At 47.9% G+C, this 20,315-nt stretch overlaps 1 protein-coding gene across 5 annotated transcripts in view; it reads left to right on the forward strand.

Moving 5' to 3' along the window:
* The window catches only part of ZNF592 (zinc finger protein 592), a 47,502-nt gene that overhangs the window by 21,053 nt on the left and 6,134 nt on the right, over window positions 1–20,315 (forward strand). For all 5 annotated transcript variants that reach the window (XM_081831728.1, XM_081831731.1, XM_081831729.1 and 2 more), the window contains 2 exons: window positions 6,104–8,366; window positions 15,687–15,865. In XM_081831728.1, coding sequence (XP_081687854.1) covers window positions 6,123–8,366; window positions 15,687–15,865 — 2,423 coding nt within the window. In that variant the 5' untranslated portion in view covers window positions 6,104–6,122. The remainder of the gene's footprint in view (window positions 1–6,103; window positions 8,367–15,686; window positions 15,866–20,315) is intronic.

Raw genomic sequence — 20,315 nt, forward strand, 5'->3', positions numbered from 1 at the left:
TTTTAAATTAGTTTTTTTGCAGACCCTCCTTCAAGAGTGGTATGTATGTATGTATGTATGTAATACATATGTATTATTTATTACATATGTATGTATTTATTATGTATTATATATGTATATATTAACCAACTGAGCCACCCAGGCACCCCAGTATTGGTGGTTTTTGTTTTTTTTTTGAGAATGTGGGGGAGGATCAGAGGGAGAGGGAGAGAGAGAATCCCAAGCAGGCTCCTTGCCCAGCTTGGAGCCCAACACGGGGCTTGATCCCACAACCCAGAGATCATTACCCTAGCCGAAATTAAGAACCGGATGCTCAACTGACTGAGCCACCCAGGTGTCCCAATAGTGGTGTTTTTAATGGCTGGTCATCAGGATCACATATGTGGATACAGTTGGGTCCTCTTATGGGAGGGGAGCTACCATTCTGGGTACTTTATGAAAGTATTAAGCTCGAGTCCAGAACTGGTCCGTGGGTTTAAAACTCTGCTGTTCATGGCTCCCCACAGATGACAATCACACTCTCTCTCACACACAGATGCATACAACATGCAGTCACCGAAGTTGTATGGAATTCAGTTTTTTGGTGGAATTTTGACATTTAGAGTCAGTGGAGATTCTGCCTACTAGTTCTACCATAATCCTCTTGTTCCTACCCCCTCAAAGAATTCTCACAGGCTAATGAGGCCTGATGAGGTCCTTTCAGAACTAAGGTGCTCCCTCTACCTCATCTGTTGACATGTTTACTTAAGTGTTTGATAACATTTCTTGGGCAAGTAGTAGATCCTGTAGTAAACAATAGGGATCGATCGATCGATCTGTCTGTCTGTCTATCTATCTATCTATTTTCAGTGTCCAGATCTTCCTGCAGAGAAGCTCATCAGGAGAGGGCACAGCGCCGCCCGTCAGCCCTGGTGCCGCTCTCTGCGCCCGTGGGGCAGCCTAGGTGGCAGCAGGGGTCGCCCAGGCGACAGGGACTGGGGTGCTGCCTTGCCCAGCGACTAGGCACCTCCAGATCACTTGCTGAGCTCACCGTGCCTGGACCTCGTCTGCTCAGATGCTTCAGGGTGTGCTCTGCTGATGCTCTGCAAGGCGAGCCGGCTTTCTAGGCTGGTCTTCGTGGACACAGGGCAGAGGCCAGACCCAGGCTCTGGTCCCAGATGCTGTCCCCTGGCAACATGGGCAGCGCGGTGTGAGGTGTGCGCTTCCCAGCCTGCAACAGGTTGCAGACACTGGCGTGCTGAAGCTTTTTATTTTGACTACACTTTTTATGGCAGTTAAGTTAGTTCACTGATTTTCTAGCTGGAGGTCCTCTGCTGACTCTTGCCGGATGTGCTTTAAGAATCTTATATTAGTGATGTTTGGAGTCCTCTGTAAAAAGCTTCTCAAATGTTTTTGGCCTTCCTAATTTCTTCTTCTTCTTCTTATGTATTAAAAATATAATTTAATAAACTTATATAAGCAGTACAACTTGAAAGAGTTTGAATAAATAGTTTGAAAATGCAGATAAAAGAAAGAAAATAATCTCATCTGTTGAGATACTTTTAAGATTTTAGAGTGTTCCTCTAGCCCTTTTCATAAACACTGTATATAATAAAAATCTTTTGTTTTAAATAGAAATTGTACTGTATATACACTACAGTATCCTCCCCCCGCCCCCCACTTTGTATCTGGAGCATTTCTCGTAGCTATAAATATTGTGCTACAGTGATGTCTAGTATTTAATTGTGTTAATATACTATAATTTATTGAACCAATTTTCTCTTGTTGGAACTTTGGTTGTGGCTCATTTTTTGTTATGAAATAATTTCGTTATAAATAATTCTGCAGTGATTATCTTTGTCACATGCATCTGTACTTCCTTAGGATAAGTTTCTGGAAGTGGAGTTATTGGGCCTTATGTATGCATTGCTAAATTGCTCTTAAGACAGGGTTCATCAATTTATACTATCTTCAAAATGTTTACTTTGCAGGGGCGCCTGGCTGGCTCCTCGGTTAGGCATCTGACTCTTGATCTCAGCTCAGGTCTTGATCGGAGGGTCGTGAGTTTGAGCCCTGCCTTGGGCTCCATGCTGGGCATGAAGCTTACTTAAAAAAAAGAAAGAAAGAGATGGAATGCTTACTTTGCCACATCTCTGCCAATACCAGGAATTATTATTATTTTTAAAAGATTTTATTTATTTATTTGAGAGAGAGCACGAGAGAGAGAGAAAGAGAGTGAGCAAGCACGTGAGCACAAGCAGGGGGAGCGGCAGGCAGAGGGAGGAGCAGACTCCCCGCTGAGCAGGGAGCCCCACGCGGGACTCCATCCCAGGTGCCAAAGGCAGACGCTTAACTGACTGAGCCACCCAGGTGCCCAGGTGCCCCCAGGAATTATTTTTTGAAAACCTTGGTCAATTCGGTAAGCCCCAAATGGCTTCTCATTATTTTAATTTGTATTTCTCTAATTTCTTGTGAGGTAGCAACTTTTTTTTAATGTATTCACTGTCCACTTGTGTTTCTTTTTTTAATTGTGTGCTGGCCACTTTTGCTCATTTTCCTAGTGGGCTGCTTATCTTTTACTTCCTGCTTCGTAAGGGCCTTCTCTAGAGTAAAGACATTAATGGGAGGAACTGTCACGTTACAGATATTTCTGTTGGTTTGTTGTTTGTGTTTTAACTGTGTGCTGGCAGGTTTTTGATGACTAGAACTTTTTATTGGTGGTCTTTTTCTGTACAGTTTCTTCCTTTGCTTTTATAACGGTACATTTTGATTAATTTCTCTTTTCTACTTATAAGCCATGTGATACAAGGTTTAGAGCAAGGTTTAAAGAAATACAAGCAGATACACCATGAGTCCCTTATTCACGGCTATTGATTGCTGCTGTATGAGTAAATAGAAAATAGGACTTGCTCTTTGGCTTTTAAAAGTGTCAGCTTTGGTATTTAAGATCCAAAGGTTAGAGAGGTTTTTCCTGCTGCTGATGTTGAGCTGCCACAGCATTCCCCTGCTCTGATTTTCCTAGCAAAAGATACCTTGCCTTCTCTCAGACCATTCTCAGCCAAGCCCTGAGATTGCCCTGTGTGGAGAGCGTTACTTTCTTCTGCTGTCCTTCGTCTCTGCCTTGAGCTCCCGGACTTCACGTTAGGCGGTAGGAGGCGCCCGCTAATCCTGGCACTCACCACCACCTACTGCCTCTCCTCCCTCATGAGCTTTTCTCAGCCCCTTGAAGAGACCAATCCATTCTGCCCTTCTCCCTCAATCTTTTCCCCCCCAGATTGTAAAAAAAGGGGGGAAGAGGGAAAGAAAGAAACTTACACTGCAGGTATCGCAGAGCCATTTCCTTCTAGTTAGGATCGGCCTGCCTAGCGGTTTACTTGGTTTGGGGATGTTAGTGCTCTCCTGGATAGCCAGCATGTTCCTCTTGCCTATGGGCCCCTGTTTCCAGGAGGCAGTCATTTGTGTCCAGGAACTTGACAACCTGACATCTCATTTCAAAGAGGTATTCTGCCAATTGTATTTAGTTTAGATAATTGGTATTTCACTTTGCGATTCTCTACCATAATTAGCTATATTCCCAGTGGTGGGTGTTTTTCATTTTCTGTGAGAACTCTTAAGCAGACAGATGTGTTTTGCTGGGGGTTGGAAGGGGGGCAAGAAACCAAACCTGCAAGCCTGTTGACCCCAGGGGTTGGTAACAGACACACCTCTGCCCTAGCACCTGCTCCCCTGTGGTTCTTCTTTTGAATTTTGTAGAAGATTTGTTTATTTGAGAGAGAGAGAGAGAACCGGGAGTGGGGAGAGGGGCAGAGGGAGAGGGAGAGAGAATCTTCAAGCAGACTCCCTGCTAAGTGCAGAGCCTGACGCAGGGCTGGATCCCAGGACCCTGAGATCGTGTCTGGAGCCTAAATCAAGTCAAATGCTCAACTGACTGAACCATCCAGGTGCCTCTCCCCTGTGGTTCTAAGTGCCCCCCCCCCTTTATTTATCCCTTTTAAAATTATAAAAGCAATCTATCAGCACAAAAAGAATCTTAAAAAAAATAACCCACCGGTAATCCCACCACCCTGCATAACTATCTTTCTTTTAATCTTGGCTCAAATGCATACTTAGTTTTATATTGTTATAGTCTGACAATGTTTTTTGTATTAGTTTTTTTTAACTAAACACTATAAGTGATTTTTTTTTAAGATTTTTAATTTTGGGGGCGCCTGGGTGGCTCAGTCTTTAAGCGTCTGCCTTCGGCTCAGGTCATGATCCCAGGGTCCTGGGATCGCGTCCCACATCGGGCTCCCTGCCCCGCGGGGAGTCTGCTTCTCCCTCTGCCTCTCCCTTCCCCCTGCTCGTGTTATCTCTCTCCCTGTCTCTCAAATAAGTAAATAAAATCTTTTTAAAAAAAGGAAATTATTAAAAAAAGTTTTTTTATTTTTAAGTAAACTCTACCCCAGCATGGGGCTGGAACTCACAAGAGTTGAGAGCAAGAGTTGCGTGCTCTGCTGACAGCCAGCCAGGTGCCTTAGCACTGTAAGTGAGTTTCCATGTTGCTGTGTAAATGTCATAATTAGGATTTTTAATGGCCTCCTAATAGTCTATCAATTATTTAATTATTTCCTGTTCTTGGACATTTAGATTCTCTGTGTGTGTTTGTCTCTCTCTTTTGTGTTGTTGTTGTTTTGTTCTGTTTTGTTTAGAGATTTTATTTATTTATTTGACACAGAGAGACACAGCGAGAGAGGGAACACAAGCAGGGGGAGTGGGAGAGGGAGAAGCAGGCTTCCCGCGGAGCAGGGAGCCCGATGCGGGGCTCGATCCCAGGACCCTGGGATCATGACCTGAGCCGAAGGCAGACACTTAACGACTGAGCCACCCAGGCGCTCCTCTTTTGTGTTGTTTTAATAATGCTGTATACTTTTGTGTATAGCTTTTGGGGGTTTTTGTTCTTAGGATAAGAACATTGGCCTTGGGGTTCCTGGCCCTGAGGATTTGCCACATGTCTGGTTCTGTGGGGCCACTGTACTGCTTTCTGAAAGGGTAGTGTCATTCTGCACCCAGACAGGTTTTCAGTATAAGTGTAGGGCAAGAAATATGCAAGCAAGTGAGGCTTTGGGATGCTGAAGCAGATGGAGGATTCGTGGCTGAACAAGGGAGGTGGTGGGATTTTTCTTCCTCTTTCCAGCAGGTTGGAGCCAGCTAGCTGAGCGTTACAGTGATTTCCTGATGGGAGGCCTCTTTCCTAGGACCTTGGCTTTCCTCTGTCACCGTAGTGCCGTTGTTCTCCTTCTCCAGAGCATGAAGGAAACAGCTGGGTTTTCTTTTCTTTGTCTATTAAGTTAAAATAAAATTTGGGGTTTCCCTGACGCTGTTCCCTGGCCCATTTGATAACCATGTGGGGCTTTTAGAGTTGCTCTGCCCCTCACATTGAGTGATCCATTCGCCAGCCAGTAACAGTTTTAGGTGAAAATGAAGGAATCAAGCAGACACTGACTAGAGGGAAAAAAAGGCCTAGGAGATGATATAATTTGCTGGAGTTTATTTATGAGACAGTTAGCATAAATCCTGGTAATAGCAAATCATCTTGGATTTGGTTGAATTCATCCAGCAAAAAACCAAAATTACAAAGTTAATGATTAAATACTAGGAGTTAAATTAGCAGAATTTATAGCCACGTCTCATCTTTGAATCAGAAGTTTTCCGAAGAAAAGAGGTGCTGAGCCATGCTTGTTTTTTGTTTTTGTTTTTGTTTTTTTGAAGCTCTCAGTGATTGGTTTTTTGCTAGTACATGTGATTAGGGAGTGTTGATAGTCCCTGAGAAATTGAGGGAGTGTGATATGAGTGCTCTCTCTTTTTGGCCATGCAACCAGCTAGGAATTTCCAGGTACTGATGTTTAGGACTGGCCAGGCGGTCTTGTCACTGCATATAAACTTCTCTTTCCACCCCTCCCCCAATGTCCCCAGCATTTTGGAAACCTGTTGGGGTAAAAGTCAGGTGTGTGACTTCCCAGAGTCTGGGGGGGTTCATGTATGTGCATCCTGGCTGTGTGCGTGTGTGTTAGTGTGATGAAGATGGTGCTGGACGGAGTCCAGTGGGATCCTGGGGATCACTGATTCTGTTCTGTTTCTGTTGTAGCCCTTGCCAGCATCCAGCCATGGGGGATATGAAAACTCCAGATTTTGATGACCTTCTGGCTGCCTTTGACATCCCAGACCCCACTAGCCTCGATGCCAAGGAGGCCATCCAGACCCCCAGTGAGGAGAATGAGAGTCCCCTCAAACCTCCAGGCATGTGCATGGATGAGAGTGTGTCCTTGTCTCACTCAGGATCATCCTCAGACGTACCGGCCGTGAGTGTCATTGTCAAGAACACCAGCCGCCAGGAGTCGTTTGAAGCGGAGAAAGACCACATTGCTCCCAGCCTCCTACACAATGGATTCCGGGGCTCGGACCTGCCTCCAGATCCCCACAACCTGGGCCACAACTGTGGGAAGTTTGATTCCACTTTCATGAACGGAGACAGTGCCAGGAGTTTCCCTGGCAAGCTAGAACCTTCCAAGTCAGAGCCGTTACCGACCTTTAACCAGTTCAGTCCAATCTCCAGCCCAGAACCTGAGGATGCCATCAAAGATAATGGGTTTGGAATGAAGCCCAAGCACTCTGACAGTTATTTTCCACCCCCTCCTGGGTGTGGGCCTGTGGGGGGCCCAGTCCTGGAGGCTCTGGCTAAGTTTCCGGTCCCAGAGCTCCATATGTTTGATCACTTCTGTAAGAAGGAGCCCAAGCCGGAACCTCTGCCCTTGGGGAGTCAACAGGAACATGAGCGAGGTGGGCAGAAGGTGGGGGAGCCTCACAAGGAGCTGGATGCCAGTCGATTCTTTGGGGAAGCTTTGGAATTCAACAGCCACCCCAGCAACAGTATTGGAGAGCCGAAGGGGCTTGCCCTGGAACTTGGCGCTTGCTCGTCAGTCCCCCCCAGGCAGCGCCTGAAGCCAGCTCACTCCAAGCTTTCCTCTTGTGTTGCAGCCTTGGTGGCCCTGCAGGCCAAAAGAGTGGCCAGCGTCACCAAGGAGGATCAACCCGGCCATGCAAAGGACCCCTCGGGGCCCACTAAAGAGGGCTCCAAAGGTAGCCCCAAAATGCCCAAGTCACCAAAGAGTCCCCGGAGCCCCCTGGAGGCCACCAGAAAGAACGTCAAGCCATCGGACAGCCCTCGGAGCATCTGCAGTGATAGCAGTAGTAAAAGCTCCCCTTCAGTGGCTGCCAGCTCCCCACCAGCAATCCCCAAAGTCAGAATCAAAACCATTAAGACGTCCTCGGGGGAAATCAAACGGACGGTCACGAGGATCCTGCCGGACCCTGACGATCCCAGTAAGTCCCCCGTTGGGTCACCTCTGGGGAGTGCCGTTGCCGAGGCCCCCAGCGAGGCGCCGGAGGACGAGGGCGCCGCCCTGCCGGCTGTGGCGCCCTCTCCGGAGGTGGGCACAAGTTCCGGGAGCCCCCAGGGTGACAAGAAAGGGGATGAGGGCACCCCGAAGACCGGTGAAGCGGCGTCTCCGTGCGGCAGCTCCGGGCCCCGGGGCCCAAAGGGGGCTGCCCCTGGCGCGCAGAGCGGCAAGAAGCAACAGCAGAGCACGGCGCTGCAGGCGTCCGCCCCGGCCCCTGCCACCCTCCTGCCCAAGGCCGTGCACCTGGCCAACCTGAACCTCGTCCCGCACAGCGTCGCCGCGTCCGTGACGGCCAAGTCCTCGGCGCAGCGGCGGAGCCAGCCGCAGCTCCCGCAGATGTCGGTTCCCCTGGTCCACCAGGTGAGGAAGGCCGCCCCGCTGGTGGTGGAGGTCTTCAACAAGGTCCTCCACAGCTCCAACCCCGTGCCCCTCTACGCGCCAAATCTCAGCCCCCCCGCCGACAGCAGGATCCACGTGCCGGCCAGTGGCTACTGCTGCCTGGAGTGCGGGGACGCGTTTGCCTTAGAGAAGAGCCTGAGTCAGCACTACGGCCGGCGGAGCGTCCACATCGAGGTGCTGTGCACGCTGTGCTCGCAGACGCTGCTCTTCTTCAACAAGTGCAGCCTGCTCCGGCACGCCCGCGACCACAAGAGCAAGGGGCTGGTCATGCAGTGCTCGCAGCTGCTCGTGAAGCCCATCTCCGTGGACCAGATGTTTGTGTCGGCCCCCGCCAGCTCCCCGGCACCAGCGGCCCCGGCGCCCCCCGCCTCCCCCAAGCCCGGCCTCACTGCGGCCACTGCCAGCCCAACCCTCCCGGCCTTGCCGCTCTACCCGGACCCCGTGAGGCTGATCCGGCACGGAATCAAGTGTCTCGAATGTCACAGGCAGATACGCGACTACATGGCTATGGCTGCCCATTTCCAGAGGACGGCGGAGGAAACCGAGGGGCTGGTAAGCAGACCCTTCCTGCGATGGCTGTCAGCCCCCGGGTTTGCGCCAGCTCCATGATTGGGCATGGAGAAAAAGCTCCCTGATGCGGGGGCGTCTAATGAGTCTTAGAAGAAGACGCCTGGCTTGATGGTTAGTGACGCTCCGGAATGCGGGAATGCGGCGTGCTTGGTGTTTACTGGGGAAAGGGTCCTGCCCCCCACCCCGCCACTCGCCACTCGGGGGGCGGCTCTGAAGATGTCCGCGCCGCCCCGTGCCTGTGGCCACGCCCCACGTTCCGCTACTGGGCGGGCGGGGCCCCCTGTCCGGCCTGGGCTGGTCTCTGCTGGGCCGCACCCTGGTCTCCGGGAGGCTCCAGCACGGGCTTCGCACGCGCCCGGAGAACTGGGGGGGGCCGAGGTAGGTGCGTCACCGCCCCGCGCTTCAGTGTGTGCTCTCAGAACCGGGTGTGTACGGCGTTGTTCCCCGCGGGGAGACTGCGGTAGGGCCAAGGCAGGGCTGCGGAAGGAGAGCAGACAGGCCTGCAGGCCATGGCAGAGGCTTTGGGGGCCTCTCTCGTCTGCCTTCCCGCCACTCTAGGAAGGCAGCCACGCTTATCTGCTTGTTCCGATTCTTGGTTACGCTGATGAGATTGGTTTTTGTTTTTTTTTGAAGACAGTCTGTGCTGAACAGACCCTTTGGCTCCCTCCGTGTCGGTGGCTGTCTGTACTCGCCAGGTCCTGTGAAAGTAGGCCTCCAGACATGCCTCCAGAAGGTTCTCTCCTTCCTCCTCCAGGTGACTCTCTTCACATCCCAGACAAGGCGCGCCCCCTCCCTGAACCTCCCTAAGCCGGGGCTGCAGAGGCCTGGGAGGAAAGCAAAGCAGCTTTTTACTTTAGTGCAGCAGGGGCCTGCATACCTGTCTGTGGCTGAGGAGCTTTGCACCAGTGTCCCGAGTGCGCGCGGTGTGGAGGGAGGCTCCCTTGTTGGGCCCAGGGGTGCGCGGGGCTCAGCCGGGGCAGGGCTTACCACTCTCCTGCTACAGGGTGAGGCAGACTAAGTTTGGGGCTGAAAGGCTTGTAGACGTGGTTGCACAGAGTGCCTTGGAGGGACTACCTCACCGTGACTCGTGACTCGGGGCGGAGGGCAGGTGCCCAGTGGCTGGGACATTTGAGTTGGACCTGCAAGAAAAGTTGGGGGAGGGGGGAGGGTGTTCCAGGTATAGGGAACAGAGGTGCGGGAAAGTGCAGAGTGCACTTGAGGAGGGGAGTTGTGGAGCCTGGGGAGTGTTGGGGTGGAGACACGAGGTGGAGTTTGGTGGCTTGTGGTCCTTCTGTGAGGAGCTGTAGGCTCACTGTCCCCTCCCATCTTCGCCTTCTCTGCTCAGTTTGCATTGTGTTTCTTATGAGTCAGATGGAGTGTGGCGACCCTGGCCCTTTGCTCTGGGGCTTCAGTCTTCTTGCTGTCCCCTGCATTAGCTGTCCCCACATAGCTGACCACTTCTTCTAGGTCATGTGGTCAGAACCATTGTCAGCAGAGGTCTCATGCTTGGTGTTTTTCCACTGTTCCTCACCTGCCTTCTAAAATCTGAGCCCTCAGAGGTTGGGGTGTAGGATCCTCGGCTGACACCCCCCCCCATCCTGCATCTTCTCCTCTAGTGGGAGCTGGGCCCCCAGACAGGAAAGGGAGAGGGGACCCAGGAAGGCTGTCAGGCTTCTCTCAGCCCAGTGCAGATCCCTCACAAAATTTCCTGCCGACAAATGTGGTCTCAGAGTCGCAGGGAAAGGACAAGGTTTGAGGTCTGGGGTCAAAACCTAACCTTGCTGGCTGGTGGACTTGAGTTTCCTGAGACAGTACCCAGGCTTCAGGCCATATGCGGGGAAGGGTGTAGATGGATGGAGCCGGGCTGGGCTTCACTCTAGTTGGCGTAGGGACTGCAGGGGAGCACGTGCAGGCCTTCCGACTTCTCCCCTGTACTGGATACCCCTACCCCTGCAGGGGCTGGAGGGGGGCCCTTCCTGCATCCCCAGCCACCTTGTTGGGATGTTGTCAGCACAGTTTCTTCTTGGTCTTAACGCTTTTATTTAACTATAATGTCCTTGTCACATCCAACAAAAGGAACACTTGCTTAATGTTATCTAATACAAGTCCATATACAAGTTTTCCTTTCATGTCAAAAATGATCTTTTTATAGTTGGGCTTGTTTTGAATCAGGATCCAAATATGGACCACATGTTAGCATTTGTTTTTGTCTTTTAAATTTCTCAGTCTATAACAGTACCACTCCCCACTCTGCCCCACCAGGTCCTCCACTTTGTTTTTCATAGCATTGATTTGTTGAAGACACTGGTTCATGCATCCTGAGAATTTTCCAGGATAATTATGGGTTTGACTGATGCTTCCTTATACAATTAATTCATTCTTCAATACCCTGTATTTTATCTGTCGACCAGAAATTGGCAATAAAGACTAGAAGTAGGCAGTTTTGCCGGGGGGGAATATCATGTTCTTCATATTTCATGACTTCACGGAGGCATAGAGTCCTTGATTGTCTCAGTTTTTTTTTTTTTTTTTTTAAGATTATTTATTTATTTATTTAACACAGAGCACAAGCAGGGGGAGTGGCAGGCAGAGGGAGAGCAGGGAGCCCGATGTGGGACTCCATCCCAGGACCCTGGGATCATGACCCGAGCCGAAGGCAGGCGTTTAACTGGCTGAGCCAATCAGGCGTCCCAGATTGTCTCAGTTTTAATGATACTAAGCATGATCGGTATGTTTAGGTGGGGATGTTCTGATCCCTTCGTTGTAAAGTTCCCTATCTTTTACCTAATTATTTTAATATTCATTAATAATTGCTCCTTGAATCAGTAATTTTATTAAGAGTTGAAGAAGGGTGTTTTGTAATTTTATAATTTCTTTCTCAGTTATTAGCTGGAGTTCTGTGTAAAATATCTTTCCTTCTTCGATGAGCACTATTTGGTTACTTTGAAATATAGTTTATGTTGGAAAATGGGATATATACTTAATTTATTTCCCTTAGTTAACAGTTTTTACAGTAGTGAGTTGATGTCCTAATAGTTTCAAATAGTATATTAAGAGTCTGTCCTCTATTATTTAAAAAAAATTGTGGTAAAATACACATAGCATAAAGTTAACCATTTTCACCATTTTTTAACTGTGCAGTTCAGTAGCGTTAAGTACATTCACACTGTTGTGTAATTAATTTCCAGAACTCTTTTCATCTTGCAAAACTGAAACTCTATACCCATTAAACAGCTTCCCACTCCCCCCGCCCCGGCCCCGGCAACCACCCTTCTGCTTTCTGTTTCTATGAATTTGACTCCAGGTACCTCACATAGTGGAATCATACAGTACTTGTTTTTTTGTGACTGGCTTATTGCACTTGGGGCATAGTGTCCTCAAGGCTCACCTGTATTGTGGCACGTGACAGGATTTCCTCCCTTTTCTTTTTTTTTTTTTTTAAAGATTTTATTTATTTATCAGAGAGAGAGACAGACAGAGGCAGGCAGAGGGAGAAGCAGGCTCCTTGCTGAGCAAGGAGCCCGATGTGGGACTCGATCCCAGGACCCTGGAATCATGACCTGAGCCGAAGGCAGAGGCTTAACCGACTGAGCCACCCAGGTGTCCCTCCTCCCTTTTCAAGGCTGAATAATGTTCCGTTGCATGTTTGTACCACATTTTGTTTATCTACTCATCCGTTGATGGACACTAGGGTTGCTTCCACCTCTTGGGTATTGCTTGAATAATGCTGCTATGAACACGGTGTACAAATATCTTTTGGAGATCCTGCTTTCAATTCTCTCAGGTATGTACACAGAAGTGGAATGGTTGGATCGTATGGTAACTCTATTTTTAATTTTTTGAGGAACCCCCCCAATACTGTTTTCCACAGCGGTTGCACCATTTCACATTCCTGCCAACAGTGCACAAGGGTTCCAGTTTCTCCACATCTGCGCCAACACCTGTCATTTTCTGTTTTGTCCGTCTGTTTGCTTGCCTCCGGTGGTAGGCACCCTAATGGGCGTGAGGTGGCCTCCTCTGTTGCTCTTACAATGAACTCTTTGGTTTTCACATGTTTGGTATGTTGGGGTCAGTCGCTTTTCCATGGTCGGGCTGTTTCATCTTTGGTCGTGGAGCTCTGTCAGGCTGGCTCCTACGTCCTGTGGACATGAACTCATGAAGCCTAAGAAGCTTCCCTACTTTCAGTCCCAACAGGATGTCCTGGGCACATTTCTTGTGCTAAATGTGGAATCGGCCATCCTTCTCAAGAGCCAGGTTTCTTGCAGTGAGGAATGGTATTTAGACGTCACATTCTGGGTACCAGAGATGCTTGCTGGGTATATCTGGTACTAGGCCTTTGCCGTGGCCAGAGCTGAGAAGTATGTGTTTTTATTGTATTTATTTATTTATTGAAAAAGTTTTATTTATTTAAGTAATCTCTACACTCAGTGTGGGGCTCAAAATCATGACCCTGAGATCAAGAGTTGCATGCTCTTCTGACTGAGCCAGCCAGGTGCCCCAAGAAGTATATGTATTTTTTTAAAAAAGATTTTATTTACTTATTTGAGAGAGAGAACAAGTGAGTGAGAGAGAGCACAAGCAGGGGGACAGAGAGAGAGAAGCGGACTCCCTTGCTGAGCAGGGAGACGACACGGGGCTCGATCCCAGGACCCTGAGATCATGAGCTGAGCTGAAGGCAGACGCTTAACCAACTGAGCCACCCAGGCGCCCCAGAAGTATACATTTTTAAAAAGAAGAAAGGGGGTGGAGCATGTAATCTTGGGTTTGTGAGTTTGAGCCCCACGTTAGGCATGGAGCCTACTTTAAAAAAAAAGGGGAAGAAAAATCATGAGTTTATACTGGTATTCAAATGTAAAATTATGGAGTTTTTATGTAACTGATTTTATGCTGAAAATCTTGGTTGCTAAGATTTTCCTACCACACATACATATATACACACAAATTTTGAAATATCAATACCAATATTATTTTTAACATTAGGACAACTACATAAAGTCGAGGGTATATTTGCAGTTCTTTCTGCTCTTAGATCCCATTAAGGATGTATAAGTCAAAATACTGCATTTTAAAGGCCACTGGGAACAAGTCTTTTTCCTATATGGTTATGTCACCAACTTGATACCTTGTTAGGTTATTTAGTTTCTGTTTCTCAATTTTTAGGGAATGTTTTTGTTTTTCTAGTTTAATTATATATATATATTTTTAAGATTTATTTATTTGAGAGAGAAAGAGAGCGAGAGTGTGCATGCATGTGCATGCCTTCACGTGTGCTGGGGGGGAGGGACAGAGGGAGAGGGAAAGAGAGAATCTTAAACAGAGCTCTGAGCCCTGTTCGGGGCTTGATCTCACAGCCCCGAGATCACGACCCGAGCCGAAACCAATAGTTGGGCACTTAACCGACTGTGCCACCCAGGCGTCCCAGTTTTATCTAGTTTTAAAACCTGGGGCCCACGGGGTGCCTGGGTGACTCAGTCAGTTAAACCTCCGACTCTTGGTTTCAGCTCCGGTCATGATCTCAGGGTTGTGGGATTGAACCGTGCACAGGGCTCCACGCTGAGCGTGGAGTCTGCTTCCTCTCTCCTTCTGCCCCCCCCCCCCACCTCCTTCTCAAATAAATAAATCTTAAAAACAAAACCTTGGACCTGGTGACAGGTGTTGGAATTAAAAAACAAAAACAACAAACAACAAAAAAACCTATGTAAAACATTTATGTGATTCCAAGCTTAAAACTACATGATAAGGTCCTCCCTGAAGTCTTGGAAATCCCTGTTGGCTTTCACTCTGTTCCCTCCTGCCCCATAAGTGACCATTTCTGTTCACTTGTGGTTTATCTCTGCATGGCTCCTGTTTTGCAAATATGTGTAGGTGTGCCTGTGTGTGTGTGGGGAGGGTCATCCTCCCTCCTTTCTTACTTACTGTTGTGCACCCAAAGTAATATATTTAAAAAAAGGCTTTTTATTATGGAATGTCCCAAACATATGTAAAAGTGGACAGAAAGGTATAACAAACCCTCCCTTAACAATTGCCAACGCCTGGCCCATCTCGTTTTATGTATTTTCTCACCCATCCCTCCCAGCTCATGGATTATTTCTAAACAAATCCCAGCATCACTGTATCTGTAATAGTTCAGTATGTAGCTATAAAATATGAGGTTTTCCTCACAAAAAACATGGATATAGTATCATCACATCTCAAAACTAATAATCATGATAATTTCTTCTTATTATCAGACCTTAATACTAAGTGTCAAATGTCCCAATATCATTATCAAGTTGGTGTTCAAATATCTCTGATTGTCTCATCTCTCTTTACAGTTGGCTTGCTTGAATCAGGGTCCAAATAAGTGCTATACATTGCCATGTGAAAATTTCTCTTGAACTTCTTTTAATCTATAAGTTTCCTTTTTCTCTCTGTTTTTCCCTTGAAATCTATTTGTTGAAAAAACGGGGCTCTGTGTCCTGTAGAGGCTCCATGTTCTGGATTTTGCTTTTCCTGTCCTCCCCAACGACTTGTCCCTCTAAGCCACTCGTCTGGGCCCAGGTCAGTGGCCCCCGCAGGGAAGCGCGAGCACAGTGGGCCCCTTTGGACTCAGAAGGGCCTGTGCTGATGGAGGTGCCCGCGCAGGCTGCTGCTCCCCCCGGGCTGTCTGCGCTGCGGGCTGCAGGACTTCTCCCCGCTGGTCCTCTCCTGAGTCTGGGAGCCAGAGAGCTGTTGCCCACTCCGCCCTTTTCTGTGGGCACGTGTGGTCAGCTGTGGCTCGGCACGGCCCCGAGTGGGCAGGCAGGGCTGAGGGCACGGACACTGGCAAGACCACTCAGTCCACCTGCCCTGGGGGCTTCTGAGGGCCCATCAGGTCTGCTCCGGAAGTCCCTGAGCCACCGGACTAGAGGCGTCCAGCAGGATCTGCCTCTGCTGGGCGGGGGCGGAGGGCCTGGTGGGTCTGGCAGTGGCGTGGGGTCTGAGACTTGAAGAAGTGCCTTTGGCCCCTGGAAAGGAAAAGCTGGTCTGCTAAGCCTGAGGGAAGGAACACTCACAGTCCTAGAAGCAGGACTGATCTTTGGAAACATAGCACCAGTTCTGTCTCTGACGAATAAGGTGAGAGGCAGAGCTTGCTTGGGTGGATCAATGCTTTTGACGAGGCCTGGGGGTGCCGGGTGTCCTGGGAGGGCGGACGAGAGCATGGTTGGGGGGTGGCTATCCTGAGCCCTGTTCTGGGAAGGCCAGCCCGCTGCGGTGGGAGAGCCGCGAGCTCGCGGCCCCTGGGGCGCCTGCGTGACCTGCTCTCTCGGTGCTTTTTCCCAGACGTGCCAGGTGTGCCAGATGCTGCTGCCCAACCAGTGTAGCTTCTGCGCCCACCAGCGGATCCACGCCCACAAGTCGCCCTACTGCTGCCCGGAGTGCGGGGCCCTCTGTCGCTCCGCCTACTTCCAGACCCACGTGAAGGAAAACTGCCTGCACTATGCCCGCAAGGTGGGCTACAGGTGGGTGCTGCCTGGCGTGCTGTCCGGGGCGGCCCAGTGGCCGGTCCTTTCCTGGGGCCGAACTCCTTTCAGGGTGAGCCTTGGTCTTAAGGGGCCTGGGCCCAGCCTGGTAAGACGGGAAGGTAGTTGGCATTTGGATAGGTGTTCTTACTTCTAGAGAACAGGAAGAGGCAGGGGGACAAGAATAAGGAGTTACAAGAATTAAACATAAAAAAGTAGCTGTGAAGGGACAGTTTGGGGGGATTAGTGTGGTTTCTAAAAGCGTATCAAGTTAATTTGCTTACAGAGTTACTGTGTTTGGCATGTTAAATTTAAAGTACCATTACAGTAATACATTTACTGATTGCAGTACTTTCAGATGCTCTCAATTTCCAACAACAACTGGAACTGAAAGGTGCAAAGGGCTTTGGTATCTTTACGTTGATGAATTTTTGTCCGTTTGTGAGAAACAAGCACAACCTGAAAATGGAAAAATGATCAGCCTCATAGTAAAACCAAGAGAACTATTTTAAACTGAGTCTCCTCCACATGTCAAATAGATGTAGGCAAGAGGTCATTTTCAGGAAAAAGATCAAAATGGGGAGGAAAACGCCCTCCCAAACACATTGATCTCTAACTTTTACAGCCACTCGGTGAGACCCCCCTTTACTGATCTACTACAGTCGGGAGTTTCTACATCTTCTGATGTTTTTTTTTTACGTTATCACTTTCACACCTGAAAAGTAATTTTGTCCAAATTTAGTAAGGTTTTCTTCTCTTTAGTATTTAAAAAAAATATTGATTTAGTTCATTGAATCACTTTCTTTTCGAGTACCTGTCACGATCTGTAGCGCTGTGCCGGACACTCAGGATACAGAGGGGATTGGGACAGAGCTGCTGCCGTCAGGGGCTTCAGTGTGGTGGGTCGCAGACCGCGCGAGTGACGGTAACGCAGAGCGGTAAGCCCCACAGTAGGGGTGGTCAGGGAAGCTCACAGAGGAGTTAGTAGGTTGTGCAGCAAGAGAAAGGGGGAGAGCATGTCTGGCAAGGGTACGGACAGGGATGTCAGTGCACACAAAAGGTTACAGGAGTGATGAACATTTTGGGGGGTGGGGAGATGAACTCGGGGTGGGGTGGGAAATGAGGCCAGGGCAATGGTAGGGCCATTGGTAGGGCCAGGCCCAGGCGAGGCCTTATAGTCCTCGGCAGACACTTAGACTTTCTCCAGTAGACAGTGAGGGGCTCCAGATGGATCTGGAGCAGGGGAGCAGGGGAGTGTCTGGCCAGACCCGTGCTTCAGGAAGATGGCTCTGGGCAGCCGACATGTGTTGGAGAGGAGAGAGCCCAGACTGGTGGGGAGGCGAGTGTGATGGTCCAGGTGAGAGGCTGGGGGCTCCGGCTGAGGCACGGCGGCTGTGGGGATGGAGAGAAGGTAGATCGGGGAGAGCTTTAGGGAGTCGAGGCATTAAAGCTTGATGGTGGCTCGCAGACGGGGTGGAGGGGTGGGGAGGGGCTGTGGGGGCTCCCAGGCTTGTGTCCCGGTGTAAGCACTTCCAAATGCAGACTAGCTTCTTTTGCATGTTATGGGAAATGGAGACCCTAAAGTGCAGGAGAAACAGAACAAACCAGAGATGGGTTATCCAAAGTCCTTGCCACTGGGTTGCAGAAGAGCATTGCTTGGCAGCATCCCAGGCCACTGTTTTTGTTGTTTTTTTAAGTAATCTCTACCCCCAACATGGGGCTCGAACCAACAACCCCGAGATCAAGAGTCGCAGGCTCCACTGACTGAGCCAACTGGGTGCCCCCCACCACCCCGGCCACATTTTTAAACCAAACAACCCGAACGTGTGTTTTTACAAAATACCTTTCCAACTGTGACTTAAGCGTGTGCTGCTAGTTCCAAGATCAAGTCCAATCCACTAAAAATGCAAGCAGTACTTAAATTTTTAATCTTTGAATTTTGAATCCAGGGAATTTCCAATGACACAGATAGATTCATAGCATTTTTTTTTGTCTTCTTTTTTTTTTTTTTAAGATTTTATTTATTTAGTAGAGAGAGAGATCATGAGCAAGGGGGAGGGGTAGAGGGAGAAGCAGACTCCCCGCTGAGCAGGGAGCCCGATGTGGGGCTCAATCCCAGGAACCCTGGGATCATGACTTGAGCTGAAGGAAGACGTTTAACCAACTGAGCCACCTGGGCGCCTTGGTCTTTTAATTTAGTATTTTATTTTACTTTCATCTGTAAGAATAAAAAGAAACATAGTGTCTCAAAAGCAGTTCACTTTGTCAAGCCTTTTTTTTTTTTTTTAAAGATTTATTTATTTAAGAGAGAGAGACAGAGGGAGCAGGGGGAGGGGCAAAGGGAGAGGGAGAAGCAGATTACCCCCTAAGCAGGGAGCCGGATTCGGGGCTCGATCCCAGGACCCAGAGATCATGACCTGAGCTGAAACCACGAGTTGGATGCTTAAGCAACTGAGCCACCCAGATGCCCCTGTCAAGCCTTTTTGTAAGGCATGTTAGAGAAAAGTGTAATGTGATTCAGCCAGAGGGCTTACTGGAGATCTTGACATTAAAATCTTCAGTGGCCCGTGGTTGAACTGAGAAGACAGAGACACTAGTACGGTATTGGTTGTGCTTAAGATCTTCAGCTATTCACATATATTTTTTTGTATCAGCTTTATTTAGACACACAGCATACAATCACCCACGTAATGTGTACAATTCAATGGTTTTTAGTGTATTTACAGAGTTGTTCAGTCACCACAACCAATTTTAGAACATTTTCATCATTCCAAAAGAAACTCTATATTCATAACCCTTCCATTCCCCCATCCCTCAGCTACCACTGATTTATTTTCTGCCTCAGATATTTGCTTCTTTTGGACATTTCACGGGAATGGAATCATAGAATATGTAGTCTTAGCCAAGATTCATCGCTATTGTAATATGTCAGCATTTCACTCCTTTGTTACGGCTGAATGATATTCCCCTGTCTGTAGATACCACAGTTTGCTCAGCCGTTTACCAGTTGATAGACACTTGGGGTTCCACCTTTTGGCCGTTATGAATAATGCCCCTGATGAACATTCATGCATCAGTTGTGTGGACACATATTTTCCATTCTTGTGGGTAGATACTTGGGAGTAGAAGAGCTGGATCAACTGGTAACTCTGTTTAACTTTTTGAGGAACTTGCCAGACTGTTTTCAAAAGTGGTTGTACCATTTCTATGTTCCTGCCAGCGGGCAGATGAGATTTTTTATTTCTCTGCATCCTTGCTGGCATTGTTACTGTCTGACTTCTGCTGATGGCCGTCCCTGTGGGGGTGAAGTGGCGTCTCGTTATGGTTTTGATTTACATTTTCCCAATGGCTCACGGTGTTGAGCATCTTTTCTGTTCGGTATTTGGGTATCTTCTTTGGAGAAATGTCTATTTGCCCAGTTTTAAATTGGGTTATTTATTATCTTACTGTTGAGTTATAAGAGTTCCTTGTATATTCTGGATATAAGTCCCTGGTCAGATGCATGTTGTGCAAATATTTCCTCCCATTCTGTGGGTATTCTACTTTTCAGTGAATTCTCAGAGTGTACCTATGCTCCGTTTCATTGAGTTCTACTACAGAGTCTTACAGTCTTACTTTGTTTTGTGTTATTTTTGCTTTTCTTGAAGACATAGTCAAAGTACATTTTATATATATTTTATGTGTATGTATTTCATGTAAAATGTGTACATACATTATATATAAATTTCAGAATTGTGTAAGTTATTCTGATCTTTGTTGAAAGTTTGGAGAGTGGCCAGGGATGTCATAAAGGAGCAAGTTTAGACTGTTCTTAGTGATATGTTATTTTTTTATTATTTGTGATTATTAGGACAATTAAGTATTTTACTCCTCTTTGTCTTTTCTAAAACTTTATGTATTTCATAGCATGTGATTCTATAATTGTGTATTTTCTCTTAAAAAATTGGTAAAGAGTTGTGTCATGGGGTCAGATTTCTCTTCTGCACGCTTTTTCATCAATTTGTAAACCATACTTGACTCAGTCTTTCACTGACTTGGTGTGTGTTCTTTTACCCCTTTATGTTCTCACTTTCCGTGAGATTTCTTTGAAGAATGTCTCTTCAGTACATAGAATGGGTTTTTAGCCGCAGTTTTGAAGAGTATATTTATATTGCCCCTGCTGAAGTTTGGTCAGACTGCACAAATAAGGCCACTTAAGATTCTTTACACACATCAGGTGTACTTGACCACTTTGGATGAATGTGGAAATATGTAGATTTTATTTTCTCCTCACAATACCTTGTGGTGTAGAAGTACTTCTATGTGCTGGAGCTTGGTCACTATTTTGTTTAGTGGGAGAGAAAAGAAAATATAATTGAGTAGCTTGTATAGAAACTCTAAAGCATGTACAAATTTAGTAATGAGTGCACATCAGAGGTCATTGCAAACAGCTTTCTGGTTCTGTGGGCTG

Source organism: Leptonychotes weddellii, chromosome 9, assembly GCF_054177405.1.
Source record: "Leptonychotes weddellii isolate Sample4059 chromosome 9, ASM5417740v2, whole genome shotgun sequence".
NCBI classification, from domain to species: Eukaryota; Metazoa; Chordata; class Mammalia; order Carnivora; family Phocidae; genus Leptonychotes; species Leptonychotes weddellii.